Source organism: Nelusetta ayraudi, unplaced genomic scaffold, assembly GCF_046127955.1.
Source record: "Nelusetta ayraudi isolate G7.1 ecotype Tasmania unplaced genomic scaffold, CSIRO-AGI_Nayr_v1 ptg000136l, whole genome shotgun sequence".
NCBI lineage: Eukaryota > Metazoa > Chordata > Actinopteri > Tetraodontiformes > Monacanthidae > Nelusetta > Nelusetta ayraudi.
The window spans coordinates 3,356,456-3,372,926 of NW_027466186.1; the positions used below are offsets into that span (position 1 = coordinate 3,356,456).

The following is a 16,471-nucleotide window of genomic DNA, read 5'->3' on the forward strand; positions in this document are numbered from 1 at the left end:
GATTTATATTTGGCTTTTGTTGATTTAAAGGGCAGATAATACAAATTTGACTTTACCAGAGAATTATCTTTCATACAATAATATGTGTTTGTAGTTGTTAGTGAACGACCCTTTACTCCTTCTGCTTGCCCAACCTTTCACAGAGTGGGTGCTGAGTGGGACTGACAGAAACACATACTTCGGCCCTTTGTGATGCCACGGAGGGTCCAGATATCTTGTTAGTACCTCTCCCAGGTTAGTTACAGCACCACCGGCGGGTTTGAATTCTGCCTTCGGAGAAAATCTCACTGCTGCTTCGTGACTGGAAAACAGGAGATCAGTTTTTAGCAGGGGGCTGTAAACATGGGGCTACGTGTCAATCCAACAACTCTTGTGCCAAAAGCGGGGAACTCTCCATTGATTGTGTCTGAAGAGAGGAGCCGGTTTGCAGGTGAGTCAACTTTGCATCTCACACACACACAGATACACAAACACACAGACACACACCACAACAAGCCGAGTGTTGTGTTTTCTCGAGAAAAACGAGAGCTGGATGCACATTGACAGCATCAGAGGAGCTACCGTACACATTTGTAAAGCCCCGCTGAAATAACTTCAGTATGTCGCCCCTCCCCCTCCCCCTCAGCCAACCATCCCCACCCCGACACCAACACCAACACCACCAGCTCCCCCTCCTTCTCCTCCCACTGCAAGCTACCCCCCCCCCCCCCCCCCCCAACCCACCCCGGAGGGGGGGTTGCGAGGGCTTGCCCCCTAAATAAACTTTGTAGCTCATAGGGGGAGCGAGCGACAGAGAGAGAGAGAGAGAGAGAGAGAGAGGGAGAGAGAGAGAGAGAGAGAGAGAGAGAGAGAGAGAGAGGCAGCAGAGGGCTGAAGTCATCAGCCGGCCGGCGGGAGGGAGTGAATGGTCCTGCACGACCAGCAGAAAAGAGGTGAAACTGCGGAGATCCACTGAGGTTCAGCTGCCGTCAGCGGGCGAGAGGAGATGAGCGCTGGACAGACAAACTAAATATCGCATCTTTATTTTTCTTCATCTTCTTCTTCGTTGTTCCTCTCTGATGCGATCACTGGTGTTTGATTGTTTTTTGGGTTTTATTGCGCACCTCGCTCTACTTCTGCGTTTTCTCTTGACTGATGCTGAAATGGCACCGGGAGCCACCGCGCGCCTGGCGCGCACACACACATCGGGGCACGCAGCGCATCTCCACTGAGCGGAAGGCTCAGTGAGTGAGGGGCAGAGAGAGGTCACACTGGAGTTCCACGCATGGATGATAATATCTAAAGTTTTTTGTTTTTGTTTTATTTTATTTAAAAGTAATAATAATCACAAAAGTTGATTATTATTTTCCTATTATTTTCCTTGTCGTTTGTGGACACATGGTTGCTTTTTTTCCCCCCACTACCGGATGAAAGTCGAGATTTTATTTGGCGAGCTTTTCCTTTTTTTTTTCTTTTTCCTTTTTCTTTTTCCAAGGGGAATGCTCTTTATCACAGCAAGGATAACTGATGTCTGACTCAGCCTGGCGTTCTTGGCACGTATGAAGACCCCATCCAGGATGTTACAATCTAAATGGCCCTGGCATTTTTGGGCCATCGCGCACCACCACCAACACCATCACCACCAGCAGCACAACATATCGCCACATAGGTCCCGCTGTGCCTAGGGGAGTTGTGCCCTCCGCGCTCTGCCTCCGTCTGGGAGGGTAGGACAAGGAATCTTACCACAGCAAAAGTGACTCGGTGAACATTGACAGTTGGCTCTGAGAGTCTCACCTCTGGGCTACTATGCAATTACAACTGATCTCCTTTGTTTTGATCATTTCGCACTGCATGGAATACACTGGTGGTCAGCAGCACAGCAGCTCCAGGCACCGGCAGCACAAGCGTGAGTAGCAGGAGCATCTCTTAAAGTGTGGTCTTTATTTTCTCCCTCTATCCGTTTTCCTTATTTTACCTTGCTTGAAAAAAAAAAAAAAAACACGTTAATTTAGCTCCATCACTTTTTTTTTATTATTATTATAACTCTTAGTTTTTAGTTTTCCGAAACGCGCAAAACTTAAGATGGCAATAATTCCGCTAACTGACTATTGGGGATTATGAAAGTCACGGGTCACCTGTTATAAGACCTATCCGATATCACCACAGGATTTCTCTCATCTTTTCAGCTCCACACACATGTAAGGCAGCCGATATTCTTAAATCGAATAGCGGCAAAATCGAGTGCGGTTTTACAGCTCGGCGACGTGCCTCTTGCCCCTTCACGGCCTACAGTAGTTATTTAAGTCATAATTGCGCATCTTAATTGCGGCGGCTGGGTGCGTGGGGCTGCCTGCTTCCAGTCGCTCTCTAGCGGCCAGAGCGGCGGACTTCAGGCATCCAGCGCGCCGCTCTCTTCCCCTATAGTGAACTATATCACCCGCGCTCATGCTCTCCACGCCGCCCCTTGTTGAAGTTTATGGTGGACAGTTCTCTCTGATTATGATCCTGATCGCACACAGGGAGTAGCAGGACATCCACGGCAGTCAGAGAATCACAAGCAGTCTTTCAGGATGAGAAATCCGGTTTCACCTCCTTCTGGTTGCATCACCAATTCCTGAGTTAATGGTTTTTCTAGTATCTCCACACACGCGGTATCTTCTCCAGATGTTCTCTGTGACTAATTTCATTAGAGGGGAGCAGGACAACTGGAATATTCCATGTATCACTTGCCAGCATGGGTGAAAACAGTGGGTGATTTACAATAATAGACTCCCGAAGTGATGTTTTTATCCCTGCCACCTGTGGCTGAATCTCCCCGTACACTCTCCCTTCTCTTTATCAGATCTGCAGTCTGACCGCAGAGACAGCACCGATTTTATTTTGTTGTTCGTCTTCCTTTCTCCCTCATGACCACCAAAGTGGACTCCCTCTAAAAAAAAAAAAAAAGGCAGAGATGGAGCATCTGGAATTAAGAGTGTGTTTATTATGACGTTTTAAGAGGGGTCCTGGGGTTACCTTTGCTTTTGGCAGCAGCTCTGTTCAGTGTAGTTTAGGTCAGACTGGAGAATCTGGTGGAGATTGTTGTGCACTGATTTTGCCAAAAGTCTAATGATTGAGGGCATGATTTGTTCTGCATGCAGTAGACTGATTATTCTCAGAGCTGCTGGGTTGCTCTCTTCTAATGTGGGTTATCTGTAGATTCTGCAGTGTCAGATTTATACACCCTGCATCAAGAGACATGGATTCTTCCCTTTAATGTTTATATTGCACTAAACAGTAATAAAGAGCCTCTCGGCGCAGTGTGAGAGAGGGGCAGCAAAAAGGGTTCAGAGCGTTGATTCTACACAGAAAAAGGTGAAAAAAGAAAACTGCATTGGTTTGAATTGAAGGTCACAAGCACCAGTTTTTAACAGGAAGGTAAAAGGGAGGAGGCAGGAGGCTTTAAACAGCGGGCTAACTATGTTTTTATTTTGTTTATTTAATTGTGACAGGCTGCAATGTAAAAGGGAAAATGGGCACAAATTGGTCATTTAAAACCAGTTTATTTATTTTAAAAATATATGGACTCTAAAAAAGATTACACTAAAACAGATTTAAAAACATGTTATCTTACAGTCAATCTAATTTGTTACTAATCAACCACGTGGGTGTTCCACAGCATTCCCTGCCTCTCTGGACTGACTCACGGTACAGTAATTGAGTTGTGCCTCGAGGAATCCAAACTTCCTCTGAGGATGTAGCTATCTAACACTTCCAGAGATATCAGGGAGGATGGAGTGATTAGTTGGCGAAGGGGTGAATGAGTACAGAGGGAGAGAAGGGGGTAGCGCAGTGAGACGGGAGGTTAATGACCATCGAGTCAAGTGGCCAGAATTACCGTGCAGAGACAGAACCCGAGTTCCGCGCTTCCTGTCTGCGATGCTGCATCCAAGAATGAAAGCGCGTGGGTGCCATATAGGTGCTAATTACATATGACAGAGGGAGATTAGGAAGAGTTCTGTTTTGATTTCCGCCAAACCGCCGGATCAAGTGTCCCAATGTGAGTGGACCGCTACCTCATGTGTGGTGCCCCGGTGCGTGCAGGCATGTGAATTATGTTTATGCATATGTAACTTTTGTGGTATGTTACGCAAGATAGCCGCGTCCAACTGAGGTTTTTTGCGATTGCGAGTGCAAGGCCAAATTCCTACATCTTAAGACTTCTGTGAATCAGGGCGCCTTGGCAAGAGCACATGCGGGCAAATGGACAGCAGTTATAAAGATTGCTGAGATATTTCAAACAAAGTGCTCGTGATCTATCGTAAGCTGGCAGCTACACTCAGAAACAAGAGGAGACAGAATAGGACCAGATGAATTATTTGGCACAAGATGCCAGGGCTGGAGAGGACGTTCAGGGGTTGCTTTTAATTTTCCTACCACCGGCACCCAAACAGCTTCTTGGAATACACGTAAAGCATGCAGAGTGTGAATGTGTAAGGAGGCTGCAACATACTCGACACTGGGTTTATTTTCTCTTCCACCAGATTATATTTGGGTTTGGATATATCTTCCAAGTTTTGTTTTTTTTCCATTGATAGAAAGGTGCCAAAGTTGTTTGACATTCATCAGTTTAAGTAGTTCTTTCCAAACTGCATAAACGTGTTTGAAAAAACAAACAAACATATAATTTAACAAAAAAACACCCATTCATGTCAGCAGTGGAATGTTGGAATTTCTAGTGGGCGTGGAATTCTATCCAATTCCTACGATTTCTATTTGTGAAATGTACATTTAATTACCAATTGTACGACAGACAAAAAACAATTAATTTAATTTGTAAATAGGATAATAAATCTCTCTTAGATGACAGAATTTTTAAGTAGTAATGAAGTCCTGACTTTTTCACCTGGCCTCGAACTTGAAACCAGTAACTGGCTCTTTATTAACTGGCAGACTCAGAGAAAACCAAGAAAACCAACTCTAAGTTCATGCCACTTTGTGCTGCACCATCCTCACTGTTGAAAACCACGCGGGCCACACACACCGGCAGCAGCAGACTGTTTTCTAGTTGCTTGAATCCAAAGCAAGGTCTCGCATAAAATCAAATATTGACCGATTCCTAAAGAAAGTTACATGACTTGTCCAGCCACTACAACTTATCTTCTTAACTTACATCAATTAGACCAAACAGCAGAAATGCGAAGATTTACCATTGAAATCAGATCAGTCTAAAGTGTGAAACCGCGAAACATCACAACAATTTTTGGTAGCCCAATCAAGTCACACCCTGCATGCCGCCTATGACGAAACAACAATACAAACACATGAAAGAAAATGTTTCTTGTGGATCTCAGAGAGCGGTGGGATGCTGATCAAGAGTCTATAAATAGTGTGATTTCAAGAGTGTGAGTTCGCTTTATCAGCATCTGCCTCTTTCCATTAAATTGTTAATGGAAACATATTGTGTTCATCCAGAGTCTGTAAAACAGGTGGGCATCAAAACCACCACTAGGTGAAACAACCACATATATCAAAGAACAGTTTGTCCACCGTGGGGCACTGGTGTGATCAGAAGATGGTTATTAAACACACAACATATGAACTGGGGCAGTCTGCATTATTGATTTGAACTCAAACTGAACTATTTGAGATGTTTTAAACCTTAATGGAGAGAATGTGTTCCAACTTTCAACCTATTTTGCAGAAAAGTGTAAAAAAAAAAAAAAAAAAAAAGAAAGAAAAGAGAAAATCATATCCCACTGCCGTCCAAAGAAAATTTCAAAAAGATATACACAACTGTCTTGTTACTGTTGGAAAACACTGTGCAACATCAACTCCTCTCTTTATTACTTTCACTCTTTGGCCTTCATGAGATCCATATGGGACCAACAATAATATTGAATCTAGCCTTGAAAACACACTCGCTGGTTCTGCTCGCGAGTGTGTTTTGTTCGAACTGTCAATTTCACCGCACCCAAATGAATTCTGAAACATCCTTCCCTCCTGTCAACAGAGATATCTGGTGTGAGCTCAGGGTGCCAGCAGGGTGGCTGTCTGACCTGCTCCGACTACAATGGCTGCCTGTCCTGCAAGCCGCGATTCTTCATGCATTTGGAGAGAATCGGGATGAAGCAAATCGGCGTGTGCATGACTTCCTGCCCCCTGGGCTTTTACGGCACACGCTCCCCAGAGAGAAACACATGCACAAGTAAGACACGACACAAAGCCACTTTGAATAACTTGCTGAATTTCGGAAGGTACGAGAGAAGAAACTTCAGTAATTGTTTGTTTTCCAGTGCAGTTGGAGCTTCTCACCTAAAAAAAGAATAATAAAGATACCAACAACAAAAAAAATTCTCAGCCTTGTCTTGAGTTAAATGTGGCCTCCTTACTGTGTGTTTTACTGAGACGTGACAAGCACAAGCACCAGTAGTCTATAGTCGGCTCCACGGCATAGTCAAAATATATGTCGCCACTACATATACACATCTTTACGAGCCACTGCCTCGAGACTTGCTTGGGAATAGTAGCATCATGTACACACACAGCGCGTCCTTAAATAACTTAAAACCTTTGATAGCCGTCACGTCCGGTCCATAATTCAATTCTAGTGCTGCTTTACTTGAAGTCCCACATCACAAGTCGCCCAGTAGGGCATCAATCCGCCAGCTGTGCGCCTGTATTCCTGACTGTATTCCCAGGGACGCATACACACACACACACACACACACACACACACACACACACACACTGACAACCTGTATAAGTAACACGCACGACACACTCGATAACTTGTGCCTTTAAAATAAACTCTGGCGGTGGGTCTGTGTTTTTCTGTCAAGAGTGCAGGTTGGAGTGCGACTCCTGCTTCAACAAGAACTTCTGCACACGCTGCCGAGCAGGATTCTACCTTCACCTGGGCAAATGCCAGGAGATCTGCCCCGAAGGCCTGGTCGGCAGTGACACACAAAGGGAGTGTGTTTCCAGTACGTATGAAGAGGTTCACACTAGACGTAAAAACTCAAGCTGTTCCATCTTAAGAGTAAAACTGTCGCGTCATCACCAGCGCTCAGTGTGATTGTCCCTACAGCTCAGGCTCAGCTGTCCATTCTGCATGCACGGCATACATTTGTTGGGGAAAATGGACAGATTCAGGTGGCAGGGCAACGTAATCAGTCAGCTAGCAGTGTCATACCACAATATTTGTAAACAGGGAAAGCAAAATCTAAAATCTAGGGCAGTCTTTTGGCCTACATTAAAATCTTGATTATTCTGCCGAATTATTATTTAGGATGCTGTTTTTTTTTGTTTGTTTTTTTTAATGAAAAACACATTGTTGTCATCGGCAAAGGCAAAGAGGGTTAACAAGCAATCACTGCTCCAATGACAAACAAAAGGCATATAATATAATATAATATAATATATTAAATAAATAGATAAGCAGAGCTTGCAGATAAAGTGCTTGTGTTCCTCATCAGATTCAGCAACACAAGCACATCATCATTACTGAGGAACACACCTTGACTCTTCAACCTTTGCTCATCAAACATTGTGGCTTCTTCTTCTTCTATTGCTGCCCTCCACAGGCTACCAAAAGTTCTGTCCTCCATCTGCCATATTTCTTCAAGTTAATTTTTTTTCTATCGTAGACAAAATGTAAATTAAATTTCAATTTATCGAGCAGACCCTGTGGGTTTTTTTTTTTTTTATCAATTAACTGCACAAAAGATTCCGACATCTGAACACATTTCAGTGCATTCTAAACAGGTTACCGCTATTGATTTATCTTGACAACACAGCGTCCAGTTTTGTATGTTTAGCTGCAAGGCCTTTTATGTTCGTTTGATGGAGGCAAATGGAAAGGACGGAGGTAAAGGTAAAATGAGAGACCGAACGAAGACTAAAAAACACCGTCTTGCCATTACAGGGTGCCCTGCAGACTGCGACTCGTGCGTGAACAGCGAGACATGTACGAGGTGCCGACCAGGCCTGTACCTGCTCAGTGGGAGGTGCCACCATGTCTGTCCAGAGGAGTTTGAGCCCAACGACAAACTCATGGAGTGCACAGCTAAAGGTACGTCCTACAGAAAGGAACAAACGGCCAGGATCAGTCAGTCCGGTCGGATCCAACGATCTTAGGCACGCGCTGAAAGATCCCTCACCCTCTGCTTCCCGCTCCCAGTGCACTGCCAGGTGGGCGAGTGGAGCGAGTGGAGCCCTTGCGCCAGGGCTGGTAGACCCTGTTGGATCAAGCGGAATCAGACCCGCACACGGCAGATCCTTCAGTACCCGTCACTCCTTGGGAATCCCTGCCCGGAGGTCTCAGAGGTCAGAGAGTGCCCAGTCAAGAGGAGGAAATGTCAAGGTAAAGACACAAACTTGTGGCGTGTTTGTCGTTGCGAAAAGGGAAAACATTGTTTTTTTCCGAGGCGCTACCTCTTAGCGGTAGCCGCTGACCCGCGATGACCTGTGCCAACAGCAGACTTTGTGACACATGGCACGAGTTCCACACTCTATGAATTCCAGACCCCGGCGCTTCGAGCTTGTTCAATCAGAGCTCATCGCTCTTCCGCCCGGGACTACGACTGTTTACTCAGAGGATTGTCATTGTGGTCAGAGTGAGGACAGTGGGTGGAACGCACATGTGTGGTGTTGCAACGGCGTTCCCACAAGCCTTTTGGGGATTTCTATTTTTTAAAGCACAAAAACAGCTTTTCCCTGCTCCTGGTAAACACCGAGTGGCGCGATCAGTCACGGGAAAGAGGGGAGAGCGCAAAACTGGCCCTGAGGCGGGGTAGTTCCGTTTCTGAAAAATCCAACAGTTTACGATCTGTGTTGTGTGTGCTGCATGTGTGCGTGCGTGCGTGCGTGTGCGTGCGTGTGTGTGGTTCGGGGGTTGGTTGGCGGCTGGTTGTTTTCGAGCCTGGACTCACTGCAGTGTTCAATGACAAATCGCAGACGGGGTAGGAGGCTGAGATCCAGCCCCTCGGGGCCTCACACTTACAGAACAAACAGCGTTTGCGTGCGCGCAAGTGTGCGAGTTTGCGCACGCGTGTGTGTCTGTGAGCATGTATGTGTGTGATACTGCAGAAAAGCAGTTGACTGCTGCGGAGCAGAAACAGCCACCCCAACATCAACATCCTCCCCCGGGGAGGCACGCGGCCACCAGGGGATCAGTATTGGTTTATCCCCGCAGCTGCCAACACACACACACACACACACACACACACACAGAGACAGACCTTCTCGATTTCAAGTGCAACAGACAAGTGCACACTTTTTTACGCATTTACACCGGCACTTCATGCCGCCACTGTCCGGCTCTCGTTCTCAGTGCTAATTTGCGAAAGAGTCGAGCGGCTGTGCCCCCTCTGTCGCCGCCCCTCCCCCCACCTTTCTCACTCTCACTTCTATCTGTATCGCTCTCCGCGTCCAATCCCTCCCATCCTCCTCACCCGCACACACTCCATACCACACCAAAGAAAACATAGACCCCCATATAAGCTCCCCGCCGGCACTCCCGGTCAGCCGGGTCGGGGCCGAGACTCCAGCGCGGAGTCGACGGCTATGTTGATCTAGCCTGAGCCTGGTGGTGGTGGTGGTGGTGGTGGTGGTGGGGTGTGGCATGGGAGCGGGGGTGGGATTGGGGGTGGCGGTGGCAGTAGGGCGGTGGCGGTTTTTCCGGACAAAAGGAGGTGAGCCGCAGAAGGGAAAGACATGAGCAGAAAGCGGATAAAGAAAGACAAAAACAGCAACGGCTTCAACAAAAAAAAGGTCTGCCTTCCTCGCCAGAGACCCTGTTTATCAGCGTTTGCTTGTGATTAGAGAGTTTGCCCCAGTTCTGACCGCACCGCTGCGGTGAATGAGTGCTAATTATCTACCATGGCGTGTTCTCTCGGCGCTGTTTACGTTCTTGCACACGCTAGGAGGTCAGTGGTCCAACCCTTGAGAGCCCCCCCGGTAATTCCCCCCGCAGCCCTCAGACACTGATACATCCTCCCGCTCTCTTCTTCCTCCTTTTTTTTTTTTTTTTTAGCTCCCTACTCTCGTTGTCTCCTCCACCCCATCCTCTGGCATAGTTATCCTCCCCCATGTGACTCTTTATGGTTACTCTTTTCCATCTTATTCTTCCTGGATTGTATATTACAACATGCTCGAAGTATTTGCAACATATCATGACTACTTGCGGGCAAAATACCCTTAAATTTCTGCCACATTTCCCTCATCCACCTGTTGAATACTGTTGCCTTAACATTTCCAAGCACCACAGAGAACATATATACAACTCACTCATAAGGTCAGTAATGCTCTCAAACAGCAACATAGTAATAATATCATTGTTCTACATATTACGTTTCAGCACACTGTTTTTATACAACATTTTAATTATCGGCTGTTAAGAGATAAGAGCTAAAGAAAGCTACTGAACCCATCAAATATTCCATCAATGACTCAACAATGAGTCAACAAACATTCATGTAGTGATTAAAATCCACCTGCATTCTTAATGTCTCAACAACATATCCTGTTTGTTGCGTTGTAGTATGATTAATTAAATGAGTTCCCCCCAGGCGCTGTACTCAACCCAATGGAATTTAGGTTTTGTCCCCTTCTACCCCTACATTAAATTGCAAAATGAACACGTTTCATTGTTAAAAGCCGAGCATGAACAATATTTTAGATTACAGACGTCCTGCCAGAAAAAACTTTACGCAACTTTAGGATACATGCTGGCATATTCAGACCCAGAGTGAACACAGAAGAACTTGGCTCCGCGCCTCCGTTATCCACGGCTGGAGATTGCAAATGTTTACATGCACATCCTCATCCGCTGCTGTCTCTCTCATGTTAATGCGGGCTAATTTGTCCTACGATGGACCTGCTGTTCACCTCTCTATCTCTGTATCCGGATAGGCCGTGTGCCCTCTGCAATCCCTTTAACTCCTACACACGCATGCAGATCTATTACACATCAAGTTGCACTGTTAAGCGAGAAAGCTAACATCCAAAGATCGGTCATGAGGGCGGGATTTACACACACACACACACACACACACACACACACACACACACACACACTCGGAGCCCCCTTTATGACATCCAGGCGGCCATGCAGCAGGCATTCCACTTGTGGGACAGCCCATATAGCCTTTAATCCCAGCCTGGCTCCCACCGAAAGACCCCCGGACGACGGAACGCCTGCCACGGAGGATGTGTCACCATACGCACAGTATTCCGTCTCTCGCTGCACATACACAGACACACACATCTGCAACAAATGTCTAGAAAACTACAATGTAAAAGGCATGCACGCTAAAAGCTCCAAGCAGAAAGTTTAGACAAACATACTACAATTTCTTTGTTTTTTTTAAATTGTGTAAAAAAAAAAAATGATGAAAATATTTTGTTTTTTGTTTTTTCTTGTTTTTTTTGTTTTTCAAAAAATATTCGGCTGTGCTTGGTTGTGTTTTATGTTCTATACGTGACGATAATTGACCATACGTGGAACCAGTACAAGCCCACATGACTTGGCTTTAATTGGATCCAGATTGGCCACAATTTTAAGGAAATGTTAACAGTCGCGCTTATATGAGTCACGATACATCTTTTAGATCGTATCCAATCTGAGTGCAAGTGAGAGAAATTAAAGGCGAGCACACAGCATAGAGCACATAAATACATGAGTGGCAGGTCAAAGGATGGCCGCAGAGATTTACGACGGCTCTCTTACATAACGCCAGATTTAGTGTCTTTGTTTTGCTTTGACTTACTTTTATGAGCTATCACGAGAAAACAAAATAGACAGCGCTCAGGGGCCCGGCGTTAAATAAATGTTTCAGCTGTTTCACAGTTGTCACAGCTCCATCAGTTGAAATAGTTTGACATTTCAGAAGACATGTTTATGTGCTATTTTTTCCACGAAAGAGATAAAATAAAAAAAAAGGCTGATCCCCTCTGGTCAACTTTTGCTACAGCTGTAACCTGAATCTGACCTCGGTTCTTGGGACTTCAAACAATTAAACTTAGCACTAAAAGCATATAAACACATTGTCTGAGTTGTTCTAGGTTAAATACAGAACACGTCTTTATGGGATGTCAGGTGCCGGGGCTATTCCGGACAGTCATAAACATGCCGTTGATTTCCGATGAATAGTTACTTTGTTAACTGTCTGTAGGCTGACAAATTGTCACCTCTGTTAAATTTCTCAAGGCTTTATCCCAGTTTTTGGATATGGAGTTTTATGGGTAATTAATCATGAACTGCTACTCCACCATTGTACAGGATAATTGATAAAGATCTGAAAATGGGTGTATACAGTATATGGTGCCCTTTCAAGATGGACCTACGAGAATTCTGATTCAAAATGTCAACAACGAAATTGCCTCGTAGGGTTACACGACAGCAGGAACTTACTTAAATAAACTCTTGTAGACTGTTCACATCACATATTTCTGTGCCAAAGAAATAACATTTTGCTCCAAATTTTACTTAATGACTGGAGGGTTTCCTTTTATTTCTTTGTCTTATGTAAGAACCGCAAAGCTAAAGGGACTCAGTCAATCTGAAGTTCTTGACAATGTGTCTTCATCAGACTTTTGGCTTTTGGTAAATATTAATAGGAATCAAAAATGAATTCAGAACCTAAAGTGGTGACTTTTGGGGGACCCCAATAGACATTTCAACCAAAATATTACAGGAAGCTCATCGATGTTGATCCGACTAAGAAAGCACAGAGCACTAATGACCACTGCCCTAATCATCTCCGCAGTGACATGGATTAGGTTCTCCTCCCGCTTGACAAAAGCAGGAGGGGACTACAGTATGACTAATCCATTGAACTTGTAAATAGCTGTAAATGTTGTCAGGCAGTGAAAACAATGGGAGTAAAGGGGACTTCCTGTGTTTATAGAGGACAGGGGCAGACCCTGAATGAGTCAGTGCACCAGATTACTCCATCTGTTCACCCATCCATCCATCCATGCACCCATCTCTCCTCACCATCTCTGACTCTTGACGCTGCTGCGCCCTCGCCCGTTTGTCCACGTGCGTATTTGCCGCTTGTGTCTCTCTGCTATCAAAAAGAGAATAAAAAAATAATCGCTCAACAGGTAAATCGTGGTACCTCTGGTACACACTGTGTTTTTTAAAATGTGGCCCCTGTGGCCCCAGACCAGAGCCGTGGTGTTATTTATGATAGGACGAGCACAGGGGGCCAAACATGGAGCGGACAGGAGGGAGAGAGCGAGAGATCTCTCTCGCTCTCTCCCTTTATCTCTCTTTCTCTCGCTCCCTATGTCTGTGCCTGCTGCCTACTTCAGCAGTTTCACAATCCCTGACTTACTGGCCAACCAGCCAAGCAGGCTGCGCTGCTCAGTTCCACACACACACACACACACACACACACACACACACACACACACACACACACACACACACACACGAGCGGCCGCGGCGCAACAACAGGAAAGGGCCTCCTCTGCTTTCCCTTGCAGGTCCTGTCTCCAACCTCCCTGGGGGTGGATCTTGTTATCATCATTAATAACCGCAGCTCGAGCAGAGATAAACCTTGAGCATTCCAAAACTCTCGGTTTTGTTTATGAGATGGTGTTGCAAGAACTGATAAATTGGGGGTTTATTTAAAGGGTTTCTATTTTGGACAATGCGCCCTGCTAGTCACGCGGAGAGGATCGCTGGCCACGGTGAAAGGCTGCCACCTCGTGGACAATAGGGCTAACGTAGCCTCAGAGGGGATTTTTCTTTTTTCCCCCGGCCCCGACTAAAAATAGAACACATAGAAAAGTTTTCATATTGATTAATAACGTATTTCAGTGCCTCAAAACTTTTAAGTAAATAAGATGTTGTTGTTTTTCACGAGTACTGCACTAATGCAGTTTAATTGCAAATATATATCTATTTGAACTACAAAGATCAAAGGGTAAATTTGGAAATAGTTTTTCGCAGCTTCTCACATAATAATATCATTGTGACTATTCCTTTTCCTATCGTGTATATTGTCAAAAATGTTAAACAAACGGTGAGAAAGCAAAATTAATTTTGCACTGGCAAATATTGCAAAAGCACATTACTCAAACTAAAAGCAGTATCTTTCTTGAGAATGACCTGGGTGTTGGCATCTGGTATGTTTTGCAATCATGGTAGGAGACAGAGATTCAATTATGTAGCCAAAAGCTGACAGATAAGAGACATATCAATAAAATACCTTTGAACGGGAACAACAGGGACAATGCAAGCACAGAGGTGTTGTTGCATTATGGCCTTATTTGAGAGAATACACTGTAGAAGCCATATTTCATTACACTTCATATTAATGTTAAATCTGCTTTAGTTTTTCACTTTCTCAATTTATGAACTTGGCCTCAATCTGCAGTTCAATCATTTCGTGACAACATCATTTTATTCAATGATCAACTATTTAAGTGGCATGGCTAGAGATTAAGATGGCCTCAGTCTTATCTTCAGGCAGTGTGACTTGTTAGAGTCAAGTATCATGCGTGTCCAGGCTGCTATTACAGCATTTTTCATCTTACTTGTATTGTTGGGTCTGAAGTCACGGATTCTCTGTAGAGTTCAGCTCAGGTGACCTCCCATTCATTCTCTATCACAGGCGTGCTGGAGCCCATTCCAGCTATCTCAGAAACATGTTTCAATAGTCAGAGAACAGTGTGGCCGTTTCGGAAACGTTCAGTGTCTTATCCTCAAAGTGTCTATGAGCGTCTTCTGGGCAGCTGTCAAGTCAGCAGCTTTTTCTACTCACTCTACTCTAACTCGTCTCTTCACAATTTCAATTGAACAATAATAATAAAAATAACGTGATGAGATAAAAATGTGACAAAGGCATTATTTATGTTTATTATTTATTATTAATTGTTAAGCATACACTTGTTGGACTTGTGCAGCAGTTTGTAAAGTTACCAATATCTATGCAACGACAAACACCACTGTCCTCACTGGAAACGGTGATTCTTCATTCGCACTCACACTTTTCTGACCATCATCTTCTCATTTCCTTTAATTCCCAGGGCGCAAGAAGAACGAGCGGAGGGAACGAAGGAATCGCAACCGCAAAGATAAGGAGAATCAAGACGGCCGAAGGGAGCGGAAGAGGGAGAGGGAGAGGGAGCCGGGCGAACGCGATGACTCGAACAACAGGAACAAAACAGAGCACAGGCATCGCAGAGGCCACGACACGGACCTGCTCCCACCTGCAGACAGCCTCCTGCAGTAGTGCTCCAGACAATATCCAGCACCCCGACCCCACCCTCATTGTCATCCTGATTTCCAGGTCTTCCTCCTCCAACCCTCTTCCTCTAAACCTGACACACTGTTCATCCTCCTCGTCCCCTCTCTGCAGGGGTGTTGCTGCTACCTGTATGATTTGACCGTGACGTTCATTGCATAAGCGGGACTGGGCACATTCAGCCACCAGGCTTGGGCCACTGTTGACTTTATAAAAGTCTTTTTTCTTTTTTTTTTTTATTCTAACCTGTGTCTCCATTGTAAAGTGCAGGAGACGTGGCTGAGACTTCTCCCCCCAGGACTGAAAACAAAGAGAGACGTTGTCTATGTGGACTGTGTAAAAGAACTGAAATGGACACGAGGACAGCGGTGTCACACTACCTGCTTGTGGATATAGTTATTTAAAGGGGCTCCGGTACAACATTTGCGCATCTTGGTTTTTTGAATGTAGATTTTGCAACAATATGTAGAACAGTTGTTTATTATTGTTGTTCTCGTTCTTTAGATCTCTTTATTTGGTGCATCATTTGTAAAGGAAAAAAATAAAAGTGAGTTTGCTATTGCTTTCTTGTGACGTCTTTGCAATGACTAAAAATGGCGGAAGTGTGAAAAGCTGCACGCTGTCAAATTAAAAGGAGCACGGTCAAAATCCTGGTGTGTACCGTACATTTTAGACAACGGCTGGTTTCAACCAAATATGTGATGAATCTAATCTATTGGGTTTTCTTTCTGTGTAAATGAAATCTGTGCTCATTAAAGCCCCCTTCCTAGGATCCAAATGCACCTGTATGTCAAATAAAACTATAATTGGTTCGTGCCCGTGTCTGTTATCTTGTATGTCACCTCTGCACTGTGCAAATCAGACGCCATAAACCCCCGAGTTGAGGCCAAGTGACATTCGATACACTGTCCCTGCTATCATGGCATGAGGCAAAGGTTGTCATGAACTGATTTGGGTGAAGAGGCAGCTCGGTGTTACACAACACCAACACAAGTAGAGCAACATTTAGCGTCAAAGTCACAAGATGTATACTGACTGTTAAAATAAGGTTTTGACACTAAACATTAAATGAAACTCTACTGTGTTCTGCATCAAACCATTTTAAGCAGTCTGCCAAGACACCTCAAGAGTGTGGAAATAGAATGATTATATTGTGTACAACACAGATCCACAATTTCAGCATTTTTAAAACTGATTATTTGCGCCATTGTGAAAATGACAATGAAATATTATAATAAAAGTTCATTTTTCAT

General features: G+C 44.7%; 1 protein-coding gene across 1 annotated transcript; it reads left to right on the top strand.

The window, feature by feature from the left end:
- The first annotated feature begins 858 nt into the window (after window positions 1-858).
- rspo3 (R-spondin 3) lies at window positions 859-16,034 on the top strand. Its single transcript, XM_076012793.1, has 6 exons — window positions 859-1,885; window positions 5,972-6,166; window positions 6,801-6,944; window positions 7,886-8,032; window positions 8,141-8,323; window positions 15,001-16,034. The coding sequence occupies exons 1-6, from the start codon at window positions 1,786-1,788 to the stop codon at window positions 15,204-15,206; spliced, it is 975 nt and encodes a 324-aa protein (XP_075868908.1). The 5' UTR covers window positions 859-1,785; the 3' UTR covers window positions 15,207-16,034.
- Window positions 16,035-16,471: the final 437 nt, after the last annotated feature.